At 39.6% G+C, this 28,000-nt stretch overlaps 1 protein-coding gene across 1 annotated transcript in view; it reads left to right on the top strand.

Moving 5' to 3' along the window:
• Positions 1-28,000, top strand: part of PLXNC1 (plexin C1) — a 735,616-nt gene that overhangs the window by 429,194 nt on the left and 278,422 nt on the right. Inside the window, exons 19-22 of the mRNA XM_044087647.1 lie at positions 8,545-8,646; positions 15,977-16,080; positions 16,322-16,372; positions 16,451-16,584. Coding sequence (XP_043943582.1) covers positions 8,545-8,646; positions 15,977-16,080; positions 16,322-16,372; positions 16,451-16,584 — 391 coding nt within the window. The remainder of the gene's footprint in view (positions 1-8,544; positions 8,647-15,976; positions 16,081-16,321; positions 16,373-16,450; positions 16,585-28,000) is intronic.

Here is a 28,000-nt window from a genome sequence, read left to right as displayed (position 1 = left end):
GGACTGCCTTTCCCTCATCAATGGCTTTGGTGACTGTTTGAAAAAGTCAACCAAGTTTAAAGGCATGATCTGCCTTTGACAAAGCCAAACTGGGTTGGATCCAAAGTCTGCAAATTCCTATGTCTTTCATTATGATCCTCTCCATGGCTTTGCAGATAAGGCTTGTCAAGCTAATGGGCGGTAATTTCCAGGGTCTGTGGAGGCACCGCCTTTGTGAAGTGGGACCACAGTTGCGTAAGACTTTGATTAAACAGCTGTCCTAGCTGTGGGTTTAATTCCTCATTGAGTTGGTCCCATGGATGCTGTGTTTTTGCTTTGGAGAGCAGTTCTCACTTGGGCGCTGGAGATGTTTGGGGGGCTGCACTCATTTGGTATAGATATCTCTCCTTTTGGGGGGAGGGGGGGGGGAGTTTGCACTGAACCTGTCAGCCAGTATGTTGGCAATGTCTGTAGGATCAGTAATCTTCACATCATTTTGAACTAGTTCTGAGCATATCTGGGAGTTTCCTCCTAGGTTTCTAACATAGCTAAAGAAGGCCTTATGATTGTCTTTTGAGTCTTTAGCTATTTTTCTCTCGAAATTTGCTTTGGATGATTTTATGAGAGCTCTTAGTTGTGGACTTATAGTGATCAAGGGTGTCTTACCTTTTAAGGATTTTGCTCTATCTTGTAGTAGCTTCCTCCTTTTGTTGTAGAGTTTGTTTATGGCTGGGGTCCACCAGACTGGGCCGCTTGCCTTTTACACAAAGAGTCTTTGTTTTGCTTGGGATTGCCTTATCCATGCAGTCCTGCAGGTGCTGGTAGAAGGCGTTTGTAGTGATTCAGCAGCTTGAGTATATTGTTTTCCCGCTCGGGGGGGCCTGAAGACAGACACTAGTCTTTAGAAGTGTGAAGTCGGCTTTTGAGAAGTTCTTTACTGTGGTCTTTTTATTTCAGGTGGGAGTGGGATGAGGACCTCCAGCGAGATTAGTTTGTGATCTGATCTCACCAGTGAGGGTATACTTCCGGTGTTGAACATTGTGCTCCCATGTTCGTGATGATGAGATCAAGTATGTTATCTCCTCTTGTGGGGATGGTGACTAGTTGTTCCATGGCATTTGAGTTTATGAATTCCAGGAACTTTTGGGCTAGGGTGTTTGGGCTTGAGTAGTGTTCCCAGTCTATATTAGGGTAATTGAAGTCACCTAGTATGATGGTGTTTGGTGATACATTTATCCCCTCTAGTGTTTTCAGGAAGGCCATGTGAGTTTCCTGAGTTTGTGAGGGTGGCCTGTAACATGCTACAATTTGCAGAGCAGTCTTGCCTATGGTTAATTGCACCTGGATGGTCTCCGATGCATCGTGCGTTGCCACCAGTCTTGAGGTGTGGGTGTCCTTGATGAATATGGATACCCTCCTTTCTTGGTATTGTCCGGATTTTGGGGCGGGCATGATATGAGGTAAAACCTGATAGCTGGGGTGCTCTCAGGAGCCTTGAACCAGGTTTCTGTCACAGCACAGACATCGATGTTCTCCATACTGAGAAGGGCCGCATTTTGAGATTTAGACTTCTGGCATTGAGCAGCATTACCCTTAGTTTTTCCTTTTTGTGTTCTAGGGTGGTAGGTTTAGAATTTGAGCCTTGCCTAAAAAGGCACTATTTGCCAATATCCGAATCCCAGGGGTGACAGTGCCGCCCGTCTGCCTGCGGAATCCCAGGGGACAGGTGTGCAAAGCCGTCCCTTGCGAAAGTGGCTTGTCCAGCATGTCATCCCAGGAAGACAGATACTGGATCCCCTTTGAATGACACCAGTGTTTAAGCCAATTGTTAAAGCTGATCATCTTATCTCTGTATTGTGGCATCATTCTTGGTGAAGGTAGGATACTGCTCAAGGTCAGGGTCATACCTGCCTGGGCTACATAAATCAGAGAGCCTCAATGTCTCCCAGCGTGGACAATGACTGAGTCATATTTGTACCTGCTGTTGAGAGACCTGAGTGCCGACAGGCAGCTTACTGTGACCTTCTCCTTACTCAGTCTGGTGGCCGGGACATCAGTGTGTCTGACTATGGAGTCACCAATGACTAGTGTGTCTGGCATTGTGTTTGGCCTTAAGGGCTGTGACTGTTTGACACTCTGACTGTGAGGTCTATGTGTTGGTGTTGTGTTCTGAGGTGGTGGTTGTTTGGGTGTCTGCTTTGGTGGCCTCTGCTGTTTTGGTAGATTTTTGATCAGAGCCTCCGAGTATGTCTTTGTGTGTTTATGTGTATGATTTGAGGTTGTAATGGTACTATGTGAGACTGGGTCTATAGTGTGTGTGGTAACCTTCTCCTCCTGACTGGTCTTGCCAGTCCTATGTTGAGAGAGCTCAGCCTCCAGTTTGGCCATATAGTTGCATCTCGCATGTATTTGTGTTTTGTGGGAGGAGGAAAGGGTTGTCTGTGTACATGAGGCAATTGAAACATTGCCTCAATATTTTCACCAGCTGAGCAGGAGAGGACACTAGCAACTGATCCCTCGACATGCTAGAAGGGTAGACGAAAAACTTTTTGGGGTACTATCTATGACAAGAGTGCCGTATCAAGGTAATAAGTACTGTAGGAGCAAGTGCTAGGTTTAATAGATAGAGAATAGTCTACTTGGAGTCAAGTAGAGTTGATCTTTTAGTTATAGGATTTTGATCAGTAGTATAGTTCGAGGAAGGTAGTTTTAAGGGAAAATTTGAAGAGTGGACTTTAGGTAGCCGAATAGTTTAAACCTGGTGCAACAGTGGCAGCTCAAAAGCTAGAAACTGGCCCAAAGCGACCAATAAACTACTAGTTACTGGCTGAAACCTCACAAAACTGGACAAAGGCAGCTCAATGCTTCCCACCCACTGGTAAGCAAGGTAGCCTCCTTCCCCAAATAAGGCAAGGAAACAGTACACAGGAACTACAACCAAAGCCCAGGAATCAGCAACTCTGAAACTGGACTAAACTAGTAAAGCAGGAAAGCAAGGGTAGCTTCCCCCCCAAATAAGGCAAGGAAACAGTACACAGGAACTACAACCAAAGCCCAGGAATCAGCAACTCTGAAACTGGACTAAACTAGTAAAGCAGGAAAAACAAGAGATATTTTTTCTTTTTTTTTTAAAACAGGCAGAAACAGGTACAGCAAACACTTATAAATGCTATGAATCAGCTACTACAGCTTACACAGAAGAATTTGCTACAAATACAGTCAAATAGTAACAAACAAGGATTCCAAGTGCAATATTAAGTTAATTGCAGTAAAACAGCTTCAATGTAACAGAAAGGCAGGCGAAATACAGTTGCTAGGTATTCAGATGTGGAAAGCAACAAAAATATACTTAGTATCAAGAAAAGTCGCTTATTCAGCTCTCTGCAGCCTGGATTACTCTGCTGGGAGTCTGTGCTGAGTAGGTACAAGCTGAAAGTTTTATACCAGGGGCTGGAAAAAGCTAGAAACTGGCCCAAAACGACCAATAAACTACTAGTTACTGGCTGAAACCTCACAAAACTGGACAAAAGGCAGCTCAATGCTTCCCACTCCCTGGTAAGCAAGGGTCCTTTCCTTCCCAAATAAGGCAAGGAAACAGTACACAGGAACTACAACCAAAGCCCAGGAATCAGCAACTCTGAAACTGGACTAAACTAGTAAAGCAGGAACAGTACACAGGAACTACAAGCCCAGGAATCAGCAACACTGAAACTGGACTAAACTAGTAAAGCAGGAAAAACAAGAGATATTTTTCTTTTTCACAAAACAGGCAGAAACAGGTACAGCAAACACTTATAAATGCTATGAATCAGCTACTACAGCTTACACAGAAGAATTTGCTACAAATACAGTCAAATAGTAACAAACAAGGATTCCAAGTGCAATATTAAGTTAAATGCAGTAAAAACAGCTTCAATGTAACAGAAGGGCAGGCGAAATACAGTTGCTAGGTATTCAGATGTGGAAAGCAACAATAAATATACTTAGTATCAAGAAAAGTCACTTATTCAGCTCTCTGCAGCCTGGATTACTCTGCTGGCCCACGTGGAGTCTGTGCTGAGTAGGTACAAGCTGAATGTTTTATACCAGGGGGCTGGAAAAAGCTAGAAACTGGCCCAAAACGACCAATAAACTACTAGTTACTGTGGGCTGAACCCTCAAAAACTGAAAAAGCAGGCTCAATGCTTCCCCACCACTGGTACTGGTAAGCAAGCCTCCCTCCCCCAAAAAAGCAGGCAAAACAACACCACAACAAAAGCCCAGAAAGCCCAGAATCAAAGTCTGAAACTGGACTAAACTAGTAAACCCAAATAAGCTTTTGTCCTTCTGATAGTGAACCTTCTAAACATTTAGTTTAAGACCATTGCTACATCACTTAATCAAAGTATGCATTCATTGAATACATATTCATCAAACTGTAAACATCAAAATTCATTTCAGCAAACCTCAAACGTTTTCCAGGGTTAGGAACCCCTTGCCCACTAGCACTCTGGAACACACACTGCACTAAATCAAACCCACCCAAGAGGGGGGCTTCCCCCCACACCCCATAGCTATATATATCAACTCTGAAATCATACTACAGTGGAGAAAAGGGCAAAGTTGTGGTGATGGCCAAGTGCTTCTTAAGCCTGGGATAAAGTCCAAGGTTTGGTGAAATTAATTTTGATGTTTAGAGTTTGATGAATATGTATTCAGTGAACACATATTTCGATTAAGTGATATAGACCTGAGTTGTCATAGTCAAGTTGTGTGTGTGTTTGAAGGAGATCTGACAAACATCTACAAACATAGATAACCACAAACTTGGAATATTCGATTGGATTTTAAGGAAACAAATGATGTAAAGGTGGGGGCTAGTACAGAACCCTACAGGGCACCAATGTTAACAGTTTTTATGTTCAAAGGAAGCTCCTAAAACTTTCCATACATGAGTTCTGTCAGCCAGACAAGTAGCTAGCCAACAGGCAACATAGGAATTTACACTAAATTTAGTAATCTTATCAACAATTCATGCAGTGTAGATTGTATCAGGATGCTTTGGTAAGCTCCAGCTAGATGATAAGAACACAGTGATAATTACCCAGTTTCCATTATCCTCTCAAAGATGTTTACTAGGTTAAGGAGACATGATGTGCCTTGACACAGCCAAGTTGATTTAGGTCAAGGATAAAAAGGTTACCTATGTCTGCATTAATGTTCTTAGATATGATGCTGTTCATAACACTGATGAGACTAAGTGTGAGCATAGTGGTAGTTCTCCAAATATCAGATATATAACCTGTGAAGAGGCTAAGATTTAAAAGGTTAAGGAGAGGCTCAGCCAGCTTATTTTTAATGCTAATAAGTAAACAACCTTGTATATTATCATGGTCCACTGAAGCATGTTATTAGAGCTGAATAAGGGTAGTAGAACTTAGCCTATTGTAATTTTAGGGAGCCGAGTTGGAAGATGTGGGCAAATACTGAGTGGCTGGATGCTTTTTCTTTGTGATCTGTGTTGGCAGCATTATTATAAACGAGCTCAGAACATAGCTAAGTTTCATTTCTTAGCATACTGACTTAGTTGAGGAAGGATTTATGGTTATTTTCAGGAGAAGTGGCTACTCTGAAATCATACTCAGCTTTACTCTTTCTAGTGGTGCAGTTTAGGTTTTTCTAGCTGGTTTTAGTGCTTTTTCAAGGTGGGGAGATGGAGCTGTATTATATGAACTGATTATTTTCTTTTTAAAAGAAAACAAGCTTTTCTCTAAATATGACAACTTTCCTTACACATTTTGTTTATACTGATTTTTTTCTCTAAATATACCATAAGCCTGTTTTCCCCTCACTTCATATTGCAATTCCTGTTTGTATTAGACTAACTTACCTTTAATTTGTCTATAAACTATATGCCTGTCATATAACTTGTATCAATTCTTAACCAATGTTTTTATATCATGTCTAATTTATTTAAACTACAGATGTTTTTGTTTTATTTTTGAAGATTGCAAAATTATTGTTCTTAAAATGTTTGTAATAATTTAAAGCTTTTCTCCCAGGGCCTCCACTGAAAATGGGATTCTACCAGATGGACTTTAACGGTAATCAAATGTCAATAAATAATAAATAAATAAGTTATTGATATAAATAAGTTATTGATAATAGTATTCCGCGTTAATGGGTTATTCTAAAATTTCCCACTACATTTGGAACAGGTAGGGGCAGACTCCTCCATGCAAAGTGTAGACAGCAGCTTTGATGATGGGACCAGTAGGTGGAGGGTCAGTTTGGAATTTATTTACGTAATTTAAGTGCTGTAACAAATGTGCTTTTAAGAGATACCAAAAGATATTTACATATTGTGAGGATATAAAGAATACTGGGCCCTCCAGTGAGAAGACAGACAATTTTCTGTGAAGCATTAGATATATTTGTTGCAGGTGATATAGATTTTCCTGTTTATTGTTGGATATTTAATGTCACCTAAGGGAATATTTAGCATTGTCAATGATAACAATCATATCTAAAGTATTTACAAAATTACTCTAACTAACAGAAGATATGGAATGTGGTCTGTAACTAGCAATGGTATGTTAGTTAGGGTTTGTTTAGTGTAATTTGAACCTCCAGAAGTTCTAGGCAGTGATCTTGAGAAATTTGATATGAGATTATGGGGTCCCCGATAAATACAGATACTTCCCCATAGTTACTACTGAGCCTGAAGGAGTTATAGGTTCTGAATGCAGGTATATAGAGGGTGCTTTCACTGCAATGAAAGCAAGTCTCTGTATTAGGATAGCCATGAGTTTGAGTATCTTTTTGTTAAGACTCGTAGCATTAATTAAAACTACCTTAATAAAATCCAAATTAGAATTTACTACATTTGAATGTCTAGAAGATGAACTCTGCCAAAAGGCACTAAGAGGATAGCAAAAACTTTACCCAGTGTGCAAAAGTATGCTGAGAGAGGCTCAAGTCATCCTCCCCCCACCAGAGAAGCAGAAAAGGCTTTTAACCATCCCCTCCCATGCTGACCTGTGCTAGCTCTCTATAGAATAACACAAGATCTATGTCAATTGCTTGAGACCGTATGGTGAACAGTTTGGTCTATCAAACCATTGTGACTGAGGTGGCGATACAGTAGTGTTCTGGGAATTTGCCCTTTTTTCCACTATAGTGTGATCCTGTAGTTGGTATAAATAATTAGCAGGGAGTATGGGGGGTACAGGGAGACTCCACTCCCCCTGCAAAAATGCTGTTTGTGTTGTTACCAGGTGTTGTATGGCTTTATGTCAGTTTTTCAACTAACTACATTGTTGACCATATGATCTCGACCATATGGGTTTCAACAATGTGTTTTTTCTATAAATTGAAATAGATCCAAATAACACCAATTACTCAGCCAATTATTAAAGTGAGTTACTTTATCTCTGAATTGTAGCATAATTTTCATTGATGGCAGGATACTACTCAATGCCATAGATTAGAGTAACACCAATTATTACGCCAATCGTTAAAGCGAGTTACTTTATGTCTGAATTGTAGCATAATTTTCATTGATGGCAGGATACTACTCAATGCCATAGATTAGAGTATCACCAATTACTCCGCCAATCATTAAAGCGAGTTACTTTATGTCTGAATTGTAGCATCATTTTCGGTGACAGCAGGATACTACTGAGTACCATAGATCTGAGTAACACCATTTACTTAGCCAATTGTTAAAGCGAGTTACTTTATCTCTGAATTGTAGCATCATTCTTGGTGATGGCAGGATACTACTCAGTACCATTGTTTTATGGCCTCAGACCTGTGCACAAGAAACTCCATCATGTTCTCCTGCATGTATCTGAGTACAGTACCTAATATGACTCACCTCCACATAAGTTACTACCAGGTTGTATTCATATTTACTGAGATGGAGGGACCTAAGGTCCCTCTTTACATAACGGATCTTGAAATACATCATCCTTCTCTTTCCCTGACTATTAAGGGTGGAGTCCGAGTGTGTCTAACTATAGAATCACCATTTTGTTTTCTCAACATTATTCTTTCTTCTGAAAGAACAGAGACTTGGTATCGGGTTTTTATTTTTATCCGTGATGAAATCTCTAAGTTAATTTTTATTTGCAAGATAGATTATGAAGCAACTTAATACCTCTTAGTATAAATCTAGAAGAAAATTCCAAACTTGTTTAGTTTTCTTGTATAGTACGCCAAAAGAATATCTAACTAGCAAATAAAACAAAAAAATACAAATCAGAAGTGTTTGTTGACTTCATATGAAATCAGTTTTTAGACTTAATGGATATCCAAGTTCTTTAATGGATAGTCAAGTTCTTTAAGCTACTGCACTTGGTGCTTGCTTTCCATCTAATATATTGATGTAGAATTTACGGCGCAGATATGTGTGATAAATCTCAGGGAGCATAATACTGTTACTCTCCTTGCTGTACATTATTACTGAAGTATTGTTCATGATGGACCAAGTGTTTCATTGTAGCAATATTAAGATTTTAAGAGTAGTGCTTCATAGCAAAGTATGATTTTTTATATTAAACTAAATAATTCTTACTTTTACAGTTGCCTATTGTGTAATTAAGTACAAAACCTCCAAACTGACTAGAAAAATGAGTCAAGAACGTGCAGAGATGGAATGTCTGATTCGAAAAGGAATACGAGAAGGTAAGATATTTCAGTTTAAATTAAGTAAGTTCCTCTTTTTTTCAGTATCCTTTTCTCTCGCCTATGCTGTTGACCATGACCCCACAGTAGCCAATCAACTTTTCCCATATCACTGACAAAAGCACCCCATGTCACCCTGTGAGCATTACCTCCCTCATCACTGAGGATTTGCCTGTATGGAACTTTTACCTTATGAGCCAAAGGTAGAGACAAAAGCCATCTGTCAGAAGAGGTATCTTTCTGGTAGGCTAGGTGTTTTTTTCCCATAAACTTCCACCACTCTGCAGCTACATGTGTTCTGGCACAGCTGGGCTTACAACACAGCAAGTTCCCAACAACAGCACTTCACACTGTATGATAGGCCTATGCACCCGTCATCAGCCATTCCTGTGCTGCTAACAGTACTTCACACTGTATGATAGGCCCATGCACCCATCAGTCATTCCTGTGCTGCAACAGCACTTCATACTATATGATAGGCCTATGCCCCCCTCATCAGCCATTCCTGTACTGCTAACAGCACTTCACACTGTATGATAGGCCTATGCACCCATCAGCCATTCCTGTATTGCTAACAGCACTTCACACTGTATGATAGGCCTATGCACCTGTCATCAGTCATTCCTGTGCTGCAAACAACAGTACTTCACACTCTATGATAGGCCTATGCACCTGTCATCAGCCATACCTGAGCTGCTAACAGCACTTCACACTGTATAATAGGCCTATGCACCCATCAGCCATTCGTCTGCTGCTAACTACAGCACTTCACACTGTATGATAAGCCTATGCACCCATCATCAGCCATTTCTGTGCTGCTAACAGTACTTCACACTGTATGCTAGGCCTATGCACCCATCAGTCATTCCTATGCTGCTAACAGCACTTCACACTGTTATGATAGGCCTATGGACCCATCAGCCATTCCTCTGCTGCTAACTACAGCACTTCACACTGTATGATAGGCCTATGCACCCATCAGTCATTTCTGTGCTGCTAACAGAACTTCACACTGTATGATAGGCCTATGCACCCATCAGTCATTACTGTGCTGCTAACAGCACGTAACACTGTATGATAGACCTATGCACCCATCATCAGCCATTCCTCTGCTGCTAACAGTACTTCACACTGTATGCTAGGCCTATGCACCCATCAGTCATTCCTATGCTGCTAATAGCACTTCACACTGTATAATAGGCCTATGCACACATCATCAGCCATTCCTGTGCTGCTAACAGTACTTCACACTGTATGATAGGCCCATGCACCCATCAGTCAATCCTGTACTGCAACAGCACTTCACACTGTATGATAGGTCTATGCCCCCCTCATCAGCCATTCCTGTACTGCTAACAGCACTTCACACTATATGATAGGCCTATGCACCAATTATCAGCCATTCCTGTGCTGCTAACAGCACTTCACACTGTATGCTTGACCTGTGCATGGTCATCAGTTGTTCCTCAGTTGCCAACAACAGCACTTCACACTGTGTGATAGACCTATACATCCATCATCAGCCATTCCTGTGCTTCTAGCTCCCACCATCAGCAGCTCCTGTGCTGCTAGCAACAGTACTTCACAATGTATGATAGGCCTATGAACCCATCAGTCATTCCTGTGCTGCTAACACCATCACTGCACACAGAATGCTAGGCCTGTGCACCCATCATCAATCATTTCTGTGCTGCTAACAGCACTTCACACTGTATGATAGGCCTATGCACCTGTCATCAGCCATTCCTGTGCTGTTAACAGCACTTCATACTGTATGATAGACCTATGCACCCATCAGCCATTCCTCTGCTACCTAACAGTACTTCACACTGTATGATAGGCCTATGCACCCATCAGTCATTCCTGCAGTGCTAACACCATCACTTCACACAGAATGCTAGGCCTGTGCACCCATTATCTTTCATTCCTGTGCTGCTAACAGCACTTCACACTGTATGATAAGCCTATGCACCTGTCATCAGCCATTCCTGTGCTGTTAACAGCACTTCACACTGTATGATAGGACTATGCACCTGTCATCAGCCATTCCTGTGCTGCTAACAGCACTTCACACTGTATGATAGGCCTATGCACCTGTCATCAGCCATTCCTGTGCTGTTAACAGCGCCTCACACTGTATGATAGGACTATGCACCTGTCATCAGCCATTCCTGTGCTGCTAACAGCACTTCACACTGTATGCTAGGCCTATGTACCTGTCATCAGCCATTCCTGTGCTGTTAACAGCACTTCACACTGTATGATAGGACTATGCACCTGTCATCAGCCATTCCTGTGCTGCTAACAGCACTTCACACTGTATGATAGGCCTATGCACCTGTCATCAGCCATTCCTGTGCTGTTAACAGCGCCTCACACTGTATGATAGGACTATGCACCTGTTATCAGCCATTCCTGTGCTGCTAACAGCACTTCACACTGTATGCTAGGCCTATGCACTTGTCATCAGCCATTCCTGTGCTATTAACAACCCTTCATACTGTATGATAGACCTATGCCCCCAGCATCAGCCATTCCTGTGCTCCTATTTCACCCAGTTGTAAGTAAGTTACCATCATGTAGTTGCTGTCACTGCCTTTCTTTCCTCCAGTTGGTGAGCAGGTGCTGGCCACTGAGATTTATCCCTTCTCAGCCAGTCTCTCCTGCTCCTGAGACTCTAATCAAATGTGAGTCAGCTGCATTAATCTATCAGCTACATTGCATTAAGGGTTTCCCCACTGAGACAGCAAAAATGTGCTCATCTGTTTTTCCAGTTGTTTAGGCATTTGTGTGTTTGTTAAACAAGCTGTTCCATGAGCCATCTTCATCCTGGGCTGAATGAGATCCACAAATATACAATACAATACAAAAGTGACATGATAAAGTATAAGATAACACAGAGCAATGTGTGTGCAATATAGCACAAGCAGGGTATATGAGTTTTAACCATCTGTGTCCACCACTGCCTGAATTTAAAATATTGATATTTTACATATACGAGATAAATATGCAACAATGAGTTAACAGAACAGTAACCTGTAGCAAGCATCTTAAACATGGTTGTTTTATCTTAACTTGGATAACACATGCAAAACATTATATATCTCAGTGAAATGCATTTATGAAGGTTTGTGATCTATGATCTTCTTAACGTGTCAAGTTATTACACATTTCATGGGCTATTTTTAGAAAATCCGCCCCACCCCGGAAAATTCTGCAATGGTCATTCTTGTACCAGAGTTCTTAAAGTGGCATTTAAGTAAGTTGTCTGGGTGAATGATAACAATTGATGTGATTATAGGGCACTAGTCATCATTTAAGTGAATATAATTTAGGGTGTTAAATAGCAGGAATATGCTTTCTATGATAATGATGCAGTAATCCTTCATAAGTAAACTAGATTGACATTCAGTGAGGAAAAATGGAGACATAAATCTACATATTCCAGGAAAAACTGTCTGAATTTCTATTCTTCCTTCATGCCTGTCAACCACAAACCTCCCTCCCATAAGTCTTGAGCCCATATTAGAACTGACTGGAGAGGACCACAGTTGTAGGCATCCATAAATGGAGTTTGGTCCACACCCTTAATATTTTTATGTGCTGTTCTTTTTCTTATCACAGTACTGCACTTGTCCCAGTGTCCTGAAAGTCTGACTTTTACATACCCTTCCCTCTAGATTGGGGCCACCCATGTTTAAGGGAGGTCCCTAATTGTACCCAGACCAGGAAACCACCTAATGGGCCAAGGTGCTTAAGGGCCTTTTACACATACTGGGATGAGAAAAGGATTTTTTCACTAATTCCTGCAGCTACTCTACTGAAGGTGGCATGCACAATAGTGAAATGAGGACACACAGGCCACTGCAGCAGTTGCTTAGGACATACACTTCTTACAAGATGTTTGAACCACAACTGTGGCTACTTACTCCCACATCCCTTTTTTGACTTCTCCATTGATTAAGACATTATTTGAATTGAGGTAATTTGAGTTATAGGCAATACTTAATCGCCGTATAGTATGGAACAAGCAGTCTGAATACTATGAAACTAGCAGTCGAAGGCATTTTACTACTCATGACAATACCAATTGAAAAGATAAATAAGATATATTCTAAAAAGTGGTAAGAATGTTCTGCCCTGTGGCAGAGTGGGATTTGGAATTAAGGTGCATGGTATAGGTCATCTTAAGTTGTAATACCTTGTGGACTAAGCAAATGGTTTGGTTGAGAAAAGAGAGGGCCGGGTTAAGGCAGATTCCAAAATATTCAAATGCTTGCATGCTTTAGTTGCTAACTATTAGGATGCTCTGTGAAAAGGGATACAAAGCGAGTTTTAACAGTGTTTACTGCAAGTTTCTTTTTTATTTTATTTTTATTTTAAATAAATCTTTATTCCACGGCCAACGTTAACATTAAGTAAACAAGCAGTTGCTCCAAAACCAATGACAGTTGATAATAACCAGGATAATGATAATTGCTCTCTTAAAAATATGTCATGCCCTTTACACAATCACAATTAAAGAGGTAAAAATGCAAATGCCTGAGATAATATCGTATTACATAGGAGTCTGTTACATTGCAAGATTCTTGCTGCTAAAATAATTTTATACATCTGTCAGGCAATTTTGCAGGAATATTTTAATATCAGGCAAATGGCATTCAAAAAGCAGGTCAATCAAGTCATTAATGAATAATTCATATTCTGCTAAGTCACGCAATGTGAATAGAAAGAATAATAATTGCCCAGGACTGAGCCCTCAGAAACACCTACTGTGGTAATGGCTTGGTCATTTAGGATAACTGACATCCTCTGTGAAAAGCCTGCATTGCTTACATATTGTTAGAACCAAACAAAATCGATGATAGCACTATCCTGTCTTTAGAAATCATGTTGTCTTGGAAGTAAGACATAATTAATAACAGGCTAAAGTCTGATTTCACTACAGACCACCTTCCTGAGTCTTTTAGCAAGTACAAGCAATGTAGATACGAGTCTAAACTCATGAGAAACTTAACAAAGTACAAAAACAAAAAAAGCTCATATTCCAAGTCAGCTCGCCAGCATTAAAAGCGTTTATTGTTGTGTCTTTCGGCTTTTCCCGGTTAGGGGTCACCACAGCGGAACTCCGGTCCGCTAATGATTGGCAGGAGATTTTTACGTGCCGAGTTGCGAGCCCTGATGCACAACCTTCAATGAAGGTACGCCCATTCATGCATGTCTCCACACAGCAGACGGTTTAGCTGAGAATTGAACAGGACAACGTCTTACTGTGAGGCAACAATGCTACCGCAGCACCACCACCGCAGTATATAGCATAAAAAGCATTTATTAAACCTCTAAATAAACATACAATAATACCAAACACCCATCTGGTGAAAATTCAAGCAAACTGGTTTCGGCTATGAGCCTTTATCACTGCATTAAAGAATACAAAATAGAATAATTTAAATGTTCATCCCCGGAATCCTATTGGTCATTATAGATACTCATTAAGACCAGGAGCAAATAATGCCCTAACTTAATAATCCACATTCGTTCTTTGTAATTTAACATAAAATGCCATCCAGCCTTATCATTAGTATGACCCCATACTTTATCAATAATAATAATAATAAGTGAACATTTAGCAGAGATATGTTGTCTTAAACATTTATGAGGGCCATTGTCTACAATACATGGCAACAGCATAGTTGTTGCTGATAATAGTCATTCATGAAATATTAGTGTAGTAAGTTGCCAATGTCCACTACCAGGAAAGATGTATGACAGAATATGACATTTCCAAAAAAGCAACATCCTAAGTCAGATACTTCTTCAGACTTCAATGAACTCGATGTCTGAATAAGCATCTGACTTAGGACGTGAAAGCGCTCACTTTTTAAACTTTTTAACTGTGTGCTTAATAAAGTTCTACACCGGAGCCGTGTTTGTGACCTCTAAGTTTTTCTGGATATTCACTTTGGTACATTGAGAGGTACTTTATTTTCTGGAGCTTTTGTTTTGCCATTTTCTCACAGAGTATTGTTATTGTTGTGTGTTACAGCTTTTACCGGTTAGGGGTCATCACAGTGGAATTCCGGTCTGCTAATGATTGGCAGTAGACTTTGAGTTGCCGGCCCTGACACACAACCTTCAACAAAGGTACGCCCATTCACGCATGTCTCCACACAGAAGACACTCTAGCTGAAAATCGAACAGGACAACGTCTTACTGTGAGGTGACAATGCTACAGCAGCACCAGAATATGACATTTCTTAATATCCCCTGTAAGTTTCTTTTCTGCACAATTCAGATTCCTTTTAGGTTGGCTAAAAAGTATATAATGCAGTTGTTGTTTGCCAATCCTACTTTATTTTTCAGTTTTGCAAATGTGATGTGCAGTTTGTTGAGTTGTGTATGTAATACGGGTCATATGCCTTCCACTTTCTCCCAGTTTTTCTTTGTTTAAGTACACAGTTAGTGTTTATGAGCTAAATAGTACAATTACCTTTACCTTTCTAATGAGGTATAATGTATTCTGTATGTTTGGTATTAGGATATTAAAGATATGGATAGCTGTGTTGATAACATTGCAAACTATACATTTGGACCACAAGAAGCAAGACACTTGGTCAATGGCTTCAGTCATTTCTTGCCGTTTTGAATTTTGAATCAGATGTATAACATATATATGTAACACTGGACAGGTCATCGTTTAGCACTTATGAATGAAAGTATCTCCTGTGTCAAGTTAGTTGCTATTTATTTAGTTTAGAGAAGCTGGGAAACTGGGCCTCCTTCGCACACTTAAACTCACACAAACACACGCACACACACACACACAAACACACACACACACACACACACACATATATATACACACACATACACACACACATATACAAACACAAATACACACACACACACACACACACACACACACACACACACACACACACACACACACACACCTGAAATAACTAGGATATAGCTGTTAATTATGTCATTAATTTGTAGTCAAATGCATATAACCACTGACTATCACACTTTTGAATTCTTCCTGACCCTGCTAACACAAAAATCAATGTTTTAAATTCATGAAGCCTTCACACTTTCTCGTTTTTCTCCAGAAACAACCTGGGACTTTCCTTGGGATGATGGTGTCACCACTAGAGAAACACTGTTCTGCCAATTCATTTTAAGGTGTTTACGTTTGCAAGCCTTAATGTAAATCTCAAAGCAATTACCTTCTTACTGTTCTGTATGGCTTCTTAGTAAGAGTATTCAATTCACTCTATAGCTGAATCTTTCAAAAAGAAAACTAATTTTGAAATATTTTTTATTTTAGGGTTTGCAGATCTTCAGACTGATGGACTGAGGGTTGTTAACAGATCAGGAACAATACCATTTCTTGACTACAAGTATTTTGCCATTAGGACTTTTTTCCCAGAGGTAAGGGGTTGTCTTTGTCAATTTCCATGTAATAATTAAGTCATGGGTTTTGTAGTGGTGAAGACCCCATGTTAAATCTGTTTAATTTAGCACTAACAGTCCTTAAATCCACAGATTTGGGTTCTTAGTACTGGGGAGTTTTTAAAAAATATAAAAACACAGTTAGAATTAGTTTATGTTCAAGTCAAGTCTTGTAATTGATGATTACTGTTGTTATTACTAAATTATTTTTTTCCTTTAGTCAGGAAATATTGCACCAAATCTGACTGAAGATCTTATTACAGCATCTGAGGTACATGTTTCTTTCACATATTACTTGCACAATATTGATTTCCTATGAAATGTTAATAGAATTAATCTTCTCTACCAGCCATTTTCAAACAGCAGAAACATCGCTGAGGATGAAGCAGTCTCATCATTGTCTGCTATGCTTGACAATAAACAGTTCCTTATTACACTGATACATACTCTGGAAGAACAGAAATCATTTTCAATAAAAGACAAGTATGTTATTTTGCTTTACTAAAAATGAAGTCATTTTGGCAAACAAAACTATATATCCATATATTTTATATAAAAAATATTACATAGCCCATATATAACGTGTTTTACTACAGTTTGGTTGTCTGTTTTCTTATACTGCTGGATAAAAGTTCCCTTTCACTTTACAATGCCTTTTGATGTTATGCCTTAAACATAAAAGTTTCCAGAAGTTATTATGTACCATTTAATAAACATTGAGCTAAAAGAAAAATTGTGTATGCAGTATTATCCATCAGACAGACATTACCTCTTAAGCTATTTTATTGCAATACAGGCACACACAAACACATACCATAAATATATATATATATATATATATATATATATATATATATATATATATATATATATGTATATGTATTTCTAAGATATATATATATATATATATATATATACATATATATATATATATATATATATACACACACACACACACACACACACACACAATCTAATATATATATATATATATATATATATATATATATATATATATATAGTTTTGTGTGTGTGTGTGTGTGTGTGTGTGTGTGTGTGTGTGTGTGTGGTCAACGGATGTTTAATTGACCACATATGATCACCATCCAACTGACTGACAGGTGTGCAAGACTGCACAATTACTGGGGTTATGGAATATGTCCTTACTCTGCATTTGTGTGATCTCTGAGTTAGTATATATAATTATTTATTTACTAGGAAATTCCAACTGGACACAGGTCCTTTTTCAGTGCAGGCCCAGGAAGAAAAGCTCCACAGAACAATAAATGAGCAGCAGAGTACATGAAGAACAATTGAATATACATACAATAGCAAATAATACATACTGCAGCAAACATTAGCTATACATACAATATGAAACACAGTAATCAACAGATATACAATATCTAGCTGGAGGCTAGGAATAAAGGTAGGATGTGTATACAGAAAGTACTAAGTTCAAACAGATACTGTTCTAAACTCATATACCTAAATGTTATATACAAATTTTGCACTAAACACAAGCAGATGTAAAGCAGAAGCTCCACACGAAGGTGGAACAAGCTAGAAGGGCTAATGAGATGGAAGGGGAAGAGAGAGAGAGGAGTAAGAGAGGAGACTGAGTGAGTAGTACATGTGGTAGTGAGAGGAAGTTAGGCATGTCAGTTAGATATGTATTTGGAGTTGAGATGAAGTGAGGTAGTTAAGCATATTATAACAGGTCTGAGAGATTGAGTGAGGAGGGAAGGGGAGGTTAAAGGGTGAGCCAGAGCCTGCAGAGAAAGGAATGCAATGTCAGATGGTGTGATGCATGGTGGCTAAGGAAGGGGAGGTAAAAGGAGGGTTACTAGTCGAGATTGGTGCATGGGCATAACCAGAGACTTTTTAAGTGAGTTTTAGTGCAGTCCTGAAATGATTGCAAGAAGGTAGTGTGGTTATAGAGGGGGAGATATTGTTCCATAATCTGGATATGATGCAGGAGAATAGTGCTTGCAGTGCTTCCTATTGTGATTACCAGTGTGTGGGGGGTGCATAGGGGCTAACCTCCTGCAAAAAATTATGGTTTTATGTGTTTTTAACAAATAAGATTTTGCATGGATTGAGACTATATCTTGGCGCATGTGTACTGGTATGTTGAGTTCAGTGATTTCTTCCTTACGCGGTCTGTATTTTTGTAGCTGGCTTTGGATGTTTTCATTGTACATATGAGTGTTATATGATTTGTTACTGTGTGCATTTATCATGTTTATATTTTGGAAATATTTGTTAGTGATATTGTTGGTCATATTATGTAATGATTTAACTGATGGAGATTGACTGTTTTTCTCTCTTTCTTCACAGTTGTACAACCTTAAAATTGTATATTTTTAATTTTTGGAGGTGTGGGGATAGAGCCCCCATGTTGTCGGGGAGTGGTGAAGTACACCATGTAAAATCTGTTTTTTGTTTGTTTTTTGGTGATCACAAATGTGTTGGTTTACATTTGCAATCACTTTATTTAGATGATTTCAGAGAAGAATGTAATTGTCAATGAAGTTGTTTGACGTTTTATGTTTTGAACAAGCTCGATGGCAATTTATCACTGATTCTGGAATTAAGAACGTAAGACCTTTATCTGTCAGCCTCTGTGTAACAACCACCCCAGCTGTAAACATGCACATACCCAGCCCTACCATTAGTCTGGCATATCATTTGAGTACTACATTATCCACCATGGACATCAATTATGCTCTTATCACTATCTACACCTGCACTGCTTCGTATACCTATGGCTGTCCACTTTTAGGAATTGGTAGCCTACTGTCCACAGCAGTCATCTGCCTACACCTGTATGTCTTGTTCCCATAGGTGCGCTCATGTCCTCCAGAGGAAATGGACAGTAGACATTAGAGAACGTCAGCTTAGCCAAGAATGAGATCCTACCATGGGCAGTCAGAACCCATGGTCATCAACTATTAGGGAGAGGGGGTGTTCAACAATTTCTACAGGACGATGTCTGGGAAACAGTGGCCCATGACATCAATGCTCTTGGTGGGAGGACTTGCAAACCACATAAAAGTTTGAGGCATATGACTGATGTAACAGCAGTGAGGTCAGCCACTGGAGGGAGATCACCTCCCACCACCAGTCTAACTGATGAGCAACAGTTCCCAGTTTCCCTGTATGGGGATGTTGAATGTGCAGGTAGCATACTTGGAGGACTAGACACAGATTCCTGGAGTGTAAAACCCTCATGTGTCTGAAAAGAAGATGCAGCAGGTTAGCAACAATATTTAATGTCTATATAGTAGCTGTGTACTGTGTGTTGTTTCCCATAGGTACTACTGTAGTGCAATCTCGGAGTTAGTATATTTAAGTTGCAGGGGGTGTGGGGGGTGCAGGGGGGCTTTCTCCCTGTAAAATCATCTTTTTTGATATATTCTTGATTTTGTTTATTTTTCTTTATTTCGAGATTTCACAATATCGATGTTCAGAGCGTCAGTATTTCGAATGTCGGGATTGTAAAATTTTGAAATTCCATAGTAGACCCATATACATATATACATATGCATATTATAACAGGTCTGAGAGATTGAGGAGGGAAGAGAGATGTGTGTGTGTGTGTGTGTGTGTGTGTGTGTGTGTGTGTGTGTGTGTGTGGGTGTGTGTGTGTGTGTGTGTGTGTGTGTGTGTGTGTGTGTGTGTGTGTGTGTGTGGGTGTGTGTGTGTGTGTGTGTGTGTGTGTGTGTGTGTGCGTGTGTGTGTGTACATATATAGCTATATCTATATATATATATATATATATATATATATATATATATATATATATATATATACATCATCATCTTCTTTCGGCTGTTCCCATTAGGTCGCCACAGCGGATCATCTGTTTCCATTTCTTCCTGTCCTCTGCATCATGCTCTTTCACACCAACCGCCTACATGTCCTCTCTCACCACATCCATAAACCTCATCTTAGGCCTTCCTCTTTTCCTCTTACCTGGCAGCTCCATCCTTAGCATCCTTTTCCCAATATACCCAGCATCCCTCCTCAGCACATGTCCAAACCAACACAATCTCGCCTCTCTTGCTTTGTCTCCAAACTATCCAACCTGAGCTGACCCTTTAATATACTGATTCTTAATCCTGTCCATCCTAGTCACACCCAGTGCAAATCTTAACATCTTTAACTCTGCCACATCCAGCTCTGACTCCTGCCTTTTCGACAATGCTACAGTCCAACCCATATAACATAGCTGGTCTCACTACCCTCTTGTAGACCTTCCCTTTCACTCTTATTGGTACCCGTCTGTCACAAATCACTCCTGACACTCTTCTCCACCCATTCCACCCTGCCTGTACTCTCTTCTTCACCTCTCTTCCACACTCACCATTACTCTGAACTGTTGATCCCAAGTACTTAAACTCATCCACCTTTACCAACTCTACTCCTTGCATCCTCACCATTCCTCTACCCTCCCTCTCATTTATAGACATATATTCTGTTTTAGCCCTGCTGACCTTCATTCCTCTCCTCTTTAAAGCATATCTCCACCTCTCCAGGGTCTCCTCAACCTGGTCCCTACTCTCACAACATATCACAATGTCATCTGCAAACATCATAGTCCACGGGGCCTCCTGTCTAATCTCATCTGTCAACCTGTCCATCACCACTGCAAATAAGAAAGGGCTCAGAGCTGATCCTTGATGTAAACCCACCTCCACCTTAAACGTATCTGTCACTCCCACCGCAGTCCTCACCAATGTCACACTACCCTTGTACATATCCTGTACCACTCTTACATACTTCTCTGCCACTCCCGATTTCCTCATACAATACCACAACTCCTCTCTAGGCACCCTGTCATATGCTTTCTCTAAGTCCACAAAGACACAATGCAACTCCTTCTGACCTTCTTTGTATTTCTCCAACAACACTCTCAGAGCAAATATTGCATCTGTAGTGCTCTTTCCTGGCACGAAACCATACTGCTGATCACTAATCATCACCTCCCTTCTTAACCTAGCTTCCACTACTCTTTCCCATAACTTCAAGCTGTGACTGATCAGTTTTATCCCTCTGTAGTTACTGCAGCTCTGCACATCATCCTTATTCTTAAAGATAGGTACCAAAACACTTTTTCTCCACTCCTCAGGCATCCTCTGACTTTCCAAAATTTCATTAAACAATCTGGTTAAAAATTCCACTGCCATTTCTCCTAAGCACCTCCATGCTTCCACTGGTATGTCATCTGGGCCAACAGCCTTTCCATTCTTCATCCTCTTCATAGCTGTCCTTACTTCCCCTTGCTAATTTGCTTCACTTCCAGATTCACTATCCCCACATCATCCAACCTTCTCTCTCTCTCATTCTCTTCATTCATCAGCCCTTCAAAGTACTCTTTCCATCTACTCAACACACTCTCCTCACTTGTGAGTATGTTTCCCTCACTGTCCTTTATCACCCTTACCTGCTGCATGTCTTTCCCAGCTCTGTCCCTCTGTCTAGCCAATCAGTACAGGTCCTTTTCTCCCTCTTTAGTGTCCAATCTCTCATACAACTCTCTATATGCCTTATCCTTAGCCTTTTGCCATCTCTCTCTTTGCCATGCGCCTCATCTCCTTATACTGATGTCTACTTTCTTTATGTCTTTGACAATCCCACTTCTTCTTCGTCAGCCTCTTCCTCTGTATACTCTCCTGTACTTCCTCATTCCACCACCATGTCTCCTTGTCCTCCTTCCTCTGTCCAGATGTCACACCAAGCACCTTCCTAGCAGTCTCCCTTACTAGCTCTGCTGTAGTTACCCAGCTATTCGGTAACTCTTCATTGCCTCCTATATACACATACACAAACACACACACACACACACACACACACACACACACACACACACACACACACACACTAGGATGTCCAGCAGTAGCAGTGAACCAGTAACAGTGTTTATTCTACAGTTTGGAAACAACAAAAAGAAAGTGGTTTCACCAAAAAGGGCTTCTTCGGTGAATAATTCAGTCAAGATTTTTTATCTGGTCAATCCAGCAAATATGTGCTGCAAATTCTTTTCCACACTCCTAGTCACTGAATACTGTCACAAACTGATGAATTCCAGAAGCCCTGGATGAATGACTCAATAATTTTATCATTATCAGACTACACTGAAAACAAATATGAATACACAAACTTGATGTTCACCATACTGTGCATTTTAGGAAAATAAAGAAAAAAGTCAGACTACGAGCACTAGCTTTCAACCAGTGACAGTTTTTATTTTAGCAGCAAGCAAAAACAATGTGATTTTTGTCCAAAATAGCTTATTCATGTATAATTCAAACATAGTTTATCGACCAGTAGTGGTGATGCACCTTTAAGTAGACGTACAAGAAGTTAAATTACACATTTTCTGACTTCTTATCTAATGATCAGTTGTTGTTTTCTGAAAAGTAGCGCTTTCCATTTTCCAAACCTTTTAAACACTGTTATTCATGCAGATTAATGAGACATTTTGACTTCTTGCTCTTTTTGCAGGCTCTAATCTCTATACTAGGAAAGCATATTGTTGTTCTTACATGGACTGCTTCACTTTATTTTGTCTTGTAATTCTGCAGGTTTTGTGGGCCAGGTGTATAATGACTATGTAGAGTTAACACCTGCTTCTCTTTGTGTAGTACAGTCCCTGTTACAAAATATGTGTCTGTTGGAGAAAAACATGAAAAAGACGAATGCCATGATATTTTAGGATAATACTTTTTTTTTTAACTTTCAACTGATTATTGCATAAAACAATTATTCTCTGCTTGAAACAACTTAATAAAATATAAAACAATGCAAACAACTCAAATGTACACCTGTGAACTTTTATTTTGGTCAAGTCAGGTTCTTTGCTCTAGTTATTGATATGTTTTTTTTCCTGCAAAATCATATTTCTGTGAAAAATGCTGCAGTCTGGGCATTTGAAAAGGTGGAGTGACTATATAACCAGTAGCTGCATTTCTTTGTTCTAGTATAAAGAGAAGCTTTAGCTGCATTTATTTATCTAGTATAAAGTGGACCTTAAAAACTTTGTGCAAAGCCTGAGTTTATGTATTTGTTTGAAACTAATAACTTACAGCATCCAATATTATGCTGATTTCTTTTATGCAGAGGGTTGCTGCTTTAAACCATTTAATTCTGAGAATTTGTATCTATATGTTCTTGTGTTCTTGTTACTCTTGATCATAAGTGGGACTGACTGATCGATTTGTGACCTGTGAATTTCTAGGCACTCCATCAAGACTACAAACAGGAAGAACAATAATAACAGTAATGATCTATTATAATAGATGCCAACATGAATAAACATCTCTTCCTTTCATCCTAATATCAGCTCTCTTGGAAAATCGAAATTATTTACATAGTACAGCTATATGTGTCCATCAGAAGGCCTCAATGGCAAGGCTTCCTCAACGACTGGCTCCATGTTTTGCACTTTTATGTTGCTTCTTACATATTTAATTCCTTACAGTTTTTTGGTATTGAATTCTCTGGATGCTATTTATATTTTATTTATATAGCACAGTTTGTAAAGAGTATCACTACTAGTAAGGATGTAGTACCAATGTGTTCCCTTTTACCTACAGTAGGCCAATACCCTGAGGGTAAGTTTCGCATTAAATTAGCTGTTTTCAACAAGAGGTGCAATACAAAAATGGCTTCAGGAGTTGCATGTATGTCCTATTCATTTAGAAATTCTGATTGTGCACATAATCAGCCGCCTATAAGTTACAGTCCATCACACACATGCCATCCATTTTTTAATCAACCAAAAAAAATACTGATAAGGAAGGAGGGCTTGCATTCAACACATAGTTCTTTTGCCACCAAGTGATTTGAATAAAATGTACTTTGTAATGGAGGAGATGTTTTAGCATTTATTAGAACTGTATAGCACCTATCCTTTTTTCACTTGTTTCCCATCCATAAAGTCTCCTGATTTAAGAATTCATGTAATAACCAGTTATGCAGCTAATCTAGAGAACTGGAAGCATGAAACTTTGATTGCAGATGTTTTCCTTTAAAAACCAGTTTTCTATCTATAGAATGTTACAAACTATACTTTCATTTCAGAGTTAAGGAAATATTGCGTCTTACTTATGTATCTTGAAATGAAACATGCATTTTGCATAAATGTTATATCTTAGGGAGTTTTTTTGCACTTTAGACATTAAGTATTTTTTATGTTAAAGACTGTGTTTCTCTAGATTCTAAAACTGATGCATGTAATTGCATGACATAGGAAAAGGTAACTTGGCATTTGATAAGCACGGATGAGATGTAACCAAAGTTTATCAGACTGTGTAGGATATCATATAGTGTCTGTTGTCTTCCTAGCCCCTTGAGAAGCCCTATCCATATACAGTGCACTCATGACTTCCTTACTTTGAAAAGCCATGAATATGAGTTCATAGGTTCATAGGTAGGTACTAGGCTATTGGCCCTAGGGCCTATATAAGCCTAGCCAAAAAATGTATGCTGAAATTGTGAGTAATACTTATCACATACATTTATTTTATTTTATTTAGAATTTGTTAACTCGGGTGAAGCACTGATCTCATTGGATCTATTTCAGTCTCAGCCCAAGGAAAATACAACATTATATATAGAATGAATGACGGACTGTAAGATACATATATATATAATATACAATGTGAATATCAGAGTTGGCTTGAGAGCATAAAGTCAATGGATACATAACAATATACACAATAACTGACAAAACACAATATATGTGATATATATATTTCTCTATATATTTATATATTTATATATATATATATATATATATATATATATGTATATATATATATATATATATATATATATATATATATATATATATATATATATATATATATATAGGGCGGCACAGTGGTGCAGCGGATAATGCTGTCACCTCACAGCAAGAGGTTCTCTGGTTCGATTCTCGGCTGGGGTGCCTTCTGTGTGGAGTTTGCATGTTCTCCCTGCATTCGCGTGGGTTTCCTCCGAGTACTCTGATTTCCTCCCACATTCTAAAGACATGCTTCTGGAGCAGTTCTCCCCGGGCCTCTGCTGAAAACAGGATCTGTGGAACCTAGTAGGACTTTCCCGGTCAACAAATGTTAAATAAAATAAATAAATATATATATATATATATATATATATATATATATATATATATATATATATATATATATATATATATATATATATACACACACACACACACACACACACACACACACACACACCCTATTCTCTCTGTTTATATCTCTCTCTCTGTATATATATATATATATATATATATATATATATATATATATATATATACACACACACACACACACACGCACACACACGCGCGCGCATAGACAAACACACACACACACGTGCGCGCAGTCACATGCTCACAAATACATAATGCCTAAACAGTAATTGCTCTGTGGGCTTAGAGGTGTCCTGTTAGCCTTCTTTATTTTGCTGCTACTTGCATTCATTTTCCTCCAAGTATGTTCCTATGTAAATACTAAGCTACCTGCCCTTGTGGGCCATTTTAGACCTACCCAATTTCCCCTCAAATGTGAACATCTTAGCCATTATGCCATCCCCCATTACTTATTCTTGAATGTTTACTGAAGTACTATGTTACTTGGAAGTTTAAACTCTTTATTGAGCAATACTGCGTCGTTCAGATGGCATCATTAGTTAGTTCTCTTACACGTTGATAAAGAAATATATACCAGCTTTCCTTGTTCACCATAAACATTTTAAATTAGAGGCTTTATTAGCCTATAGTACAAATAATCTGCAAGATATGTAATATCAGAAGTGATGCAAGCCTTCAGAATATCTATCTAAAAATTGCTAGATGGAATCTTAAATTTTAACTTCCATGTGGAGAAAATTGAAAATAGGAAAAAATAATTATTAATGTATTAGAACAATTTATGTGTCAATTGCCCACAGTATTTCCAAGGCCCACAGTTTTGACCTTCAATATTAAGAAACAATTACAGTCAATAGGTTCATAGGTAGGTACTAGGCTATCTACCCAAAGGCATTTATAAGCCTAGCCAAAATGTGTTGGCTTTTGCCGCCCCCTTAGATTAGTTCCCTGTGCCTCTGTCCAGCAGAGCCATTGAAGTGATCCCTGGGGTAAACTTTCTGTTTCCCATCAACTCGTCAATATTTGTCTTGAAGAGGGTTAGCGAGGAGCTCTGTCTAATGTAGATTGGAATCTTGTTCCAGGGCATGGCAAGTCTCTGGGACAGGAATCTATCCCTCCAGCACATCCTATTTATTGTTGTGGGGAGGTTTAGATCTCTGGAGCGTGTGGCTTGAGGGGATATGGTTTTCTTTAGGTAGAGCATGTCCATCAATTCTGGGTTGGACATGGCCTTGTATGTCAGGCAAAGATCACCTCTGAGTAGGCGGTATGCAACCGAGTACAGCTGGAGTTTATTCAGTCGAGCTGCATAGGGTATCTGCTTGAGGCCAGTGATCCTCTTGGTGAGGTACCCCTGTGGTCTTTTCAGTTGTTGCAGGTGTCTTATAAGGTACATCCCAAATGGGACATTGTACTCTATGATGGGTCTGATGAGTGATGCGTAGAGGGGCCCAATAACCTCTTTCGATCTGGATGCAAACCCTTTTGTGAATAGGTGGGCCACATAGAAGGATGTTCTAACCACTTTGGCAATGCGATTATCAAAGGAGAGATTACTATTTACTTGGGTCCTCAGATCCCTTATTACGTCTTCCGTATTTAGGGGGCTACCACCTATGTGGTAGTTTGTGGGTATTTTGTTTTTTCCAAAGGGGATGACTATGCACTTTTTGGCATTTAGCTTGATGCCATGGTTTTGACACCAGGTATCTGTCTCAGTGAAACCCTTTTGGAGGATGTCTGTTTCAGCCGGAGAGTCAATTATAGCCCCTAGTTTGCAGTCGTCTGCGAACTTAATCAGCCAAAGTCCTCCTGTGCTTGCCTGTACCTCTGAGAAGTATATGCCGAACAGGAGGAGTCCTAGGACTGAGCCCTGGGGAACGCCACTTGTAATCGGTTTACAGTCAGACCTAGCTCCGGCAACTCTTACCATGTGGGTTCTGTCCATGAGCCAGTTGGCAACCCATCTCATGATGTAGGGGTTTATGTTCAGGCTGGTGAGCTTGTCTATAATACCTGAGTGGGGAATGGTGTCAAAGGCCTTTGTGAGGTCTAGGTAGGCTGTGTGGACCACCTTTCCCTTGGCTATAGCCTTGGTAACTGTCTCAAAGAAGTCCACCACATTTAGGAGGCATGATCTGCCCTTAACAAAGCCAAACTGGGTAGGGTCCAGTGTTTGGAGGTTCCCAATGTCTCTGTTAATGAGATCCATGATGATGCACTCCATAGCTTTGCAGACCAAGCTAGTCAGGCTTATAGGGCGATAGTTCCCGGGGTCCATTGTGGCTCCACCTTTGTGGAGCGGAATAAACGTTGCTGTGTGCCACTCTGTGGGCATGTAGCCTGTGGAGAGGCTGAGATTAAACAGTATGTTTAGATGAGGGGTTAGTTCATCTTTGAGCTCGTGTAGGACACAGCCTGGGACACAATATGGTCCCATTGGTGCTGTATTTTTGGCTTTGGAGAGGGCTGTTTTAACCTGATTGTCTGTGATTTCAGGGGCACTACATTCTTCTGGTATAGTTATGGGCCCTTTTGGGGGTGAGAGGGAGGTGAAGTTTGCACTGAACCTGTCTGCCAGGATGTTGGCTATATCGGTCGGTTCAGTGTATTTTGTGCCATTCTGCACTAACGCCGAGCAGATCTGAGAATTGCCACTTAGATTTTTGACATAGCTAAAGAATGCCTTGTGGTTATCTTTGGAGTCTGTGGCAATTTTTCTTTCGAAGCTAG

The sequence above is a fragment of the Protopterus annectens genome, chromosome 11.part0 (genome assembly GCF_019279795.1).
Source record: "Protopterus annectens isolate FY-2018-M chromosome 11.part0, PAN1.0, whole genome shotgun sequence".
Classification (NCBI taxonomy): Eukaryota; Metazoa; Chordata; order Ceratodontiformes; family Protopteridae; genus Protopterus; species Protopterus annectens.
This window is presented reverse-complemented; position numbering and strand designations above follow the sequence as displayed.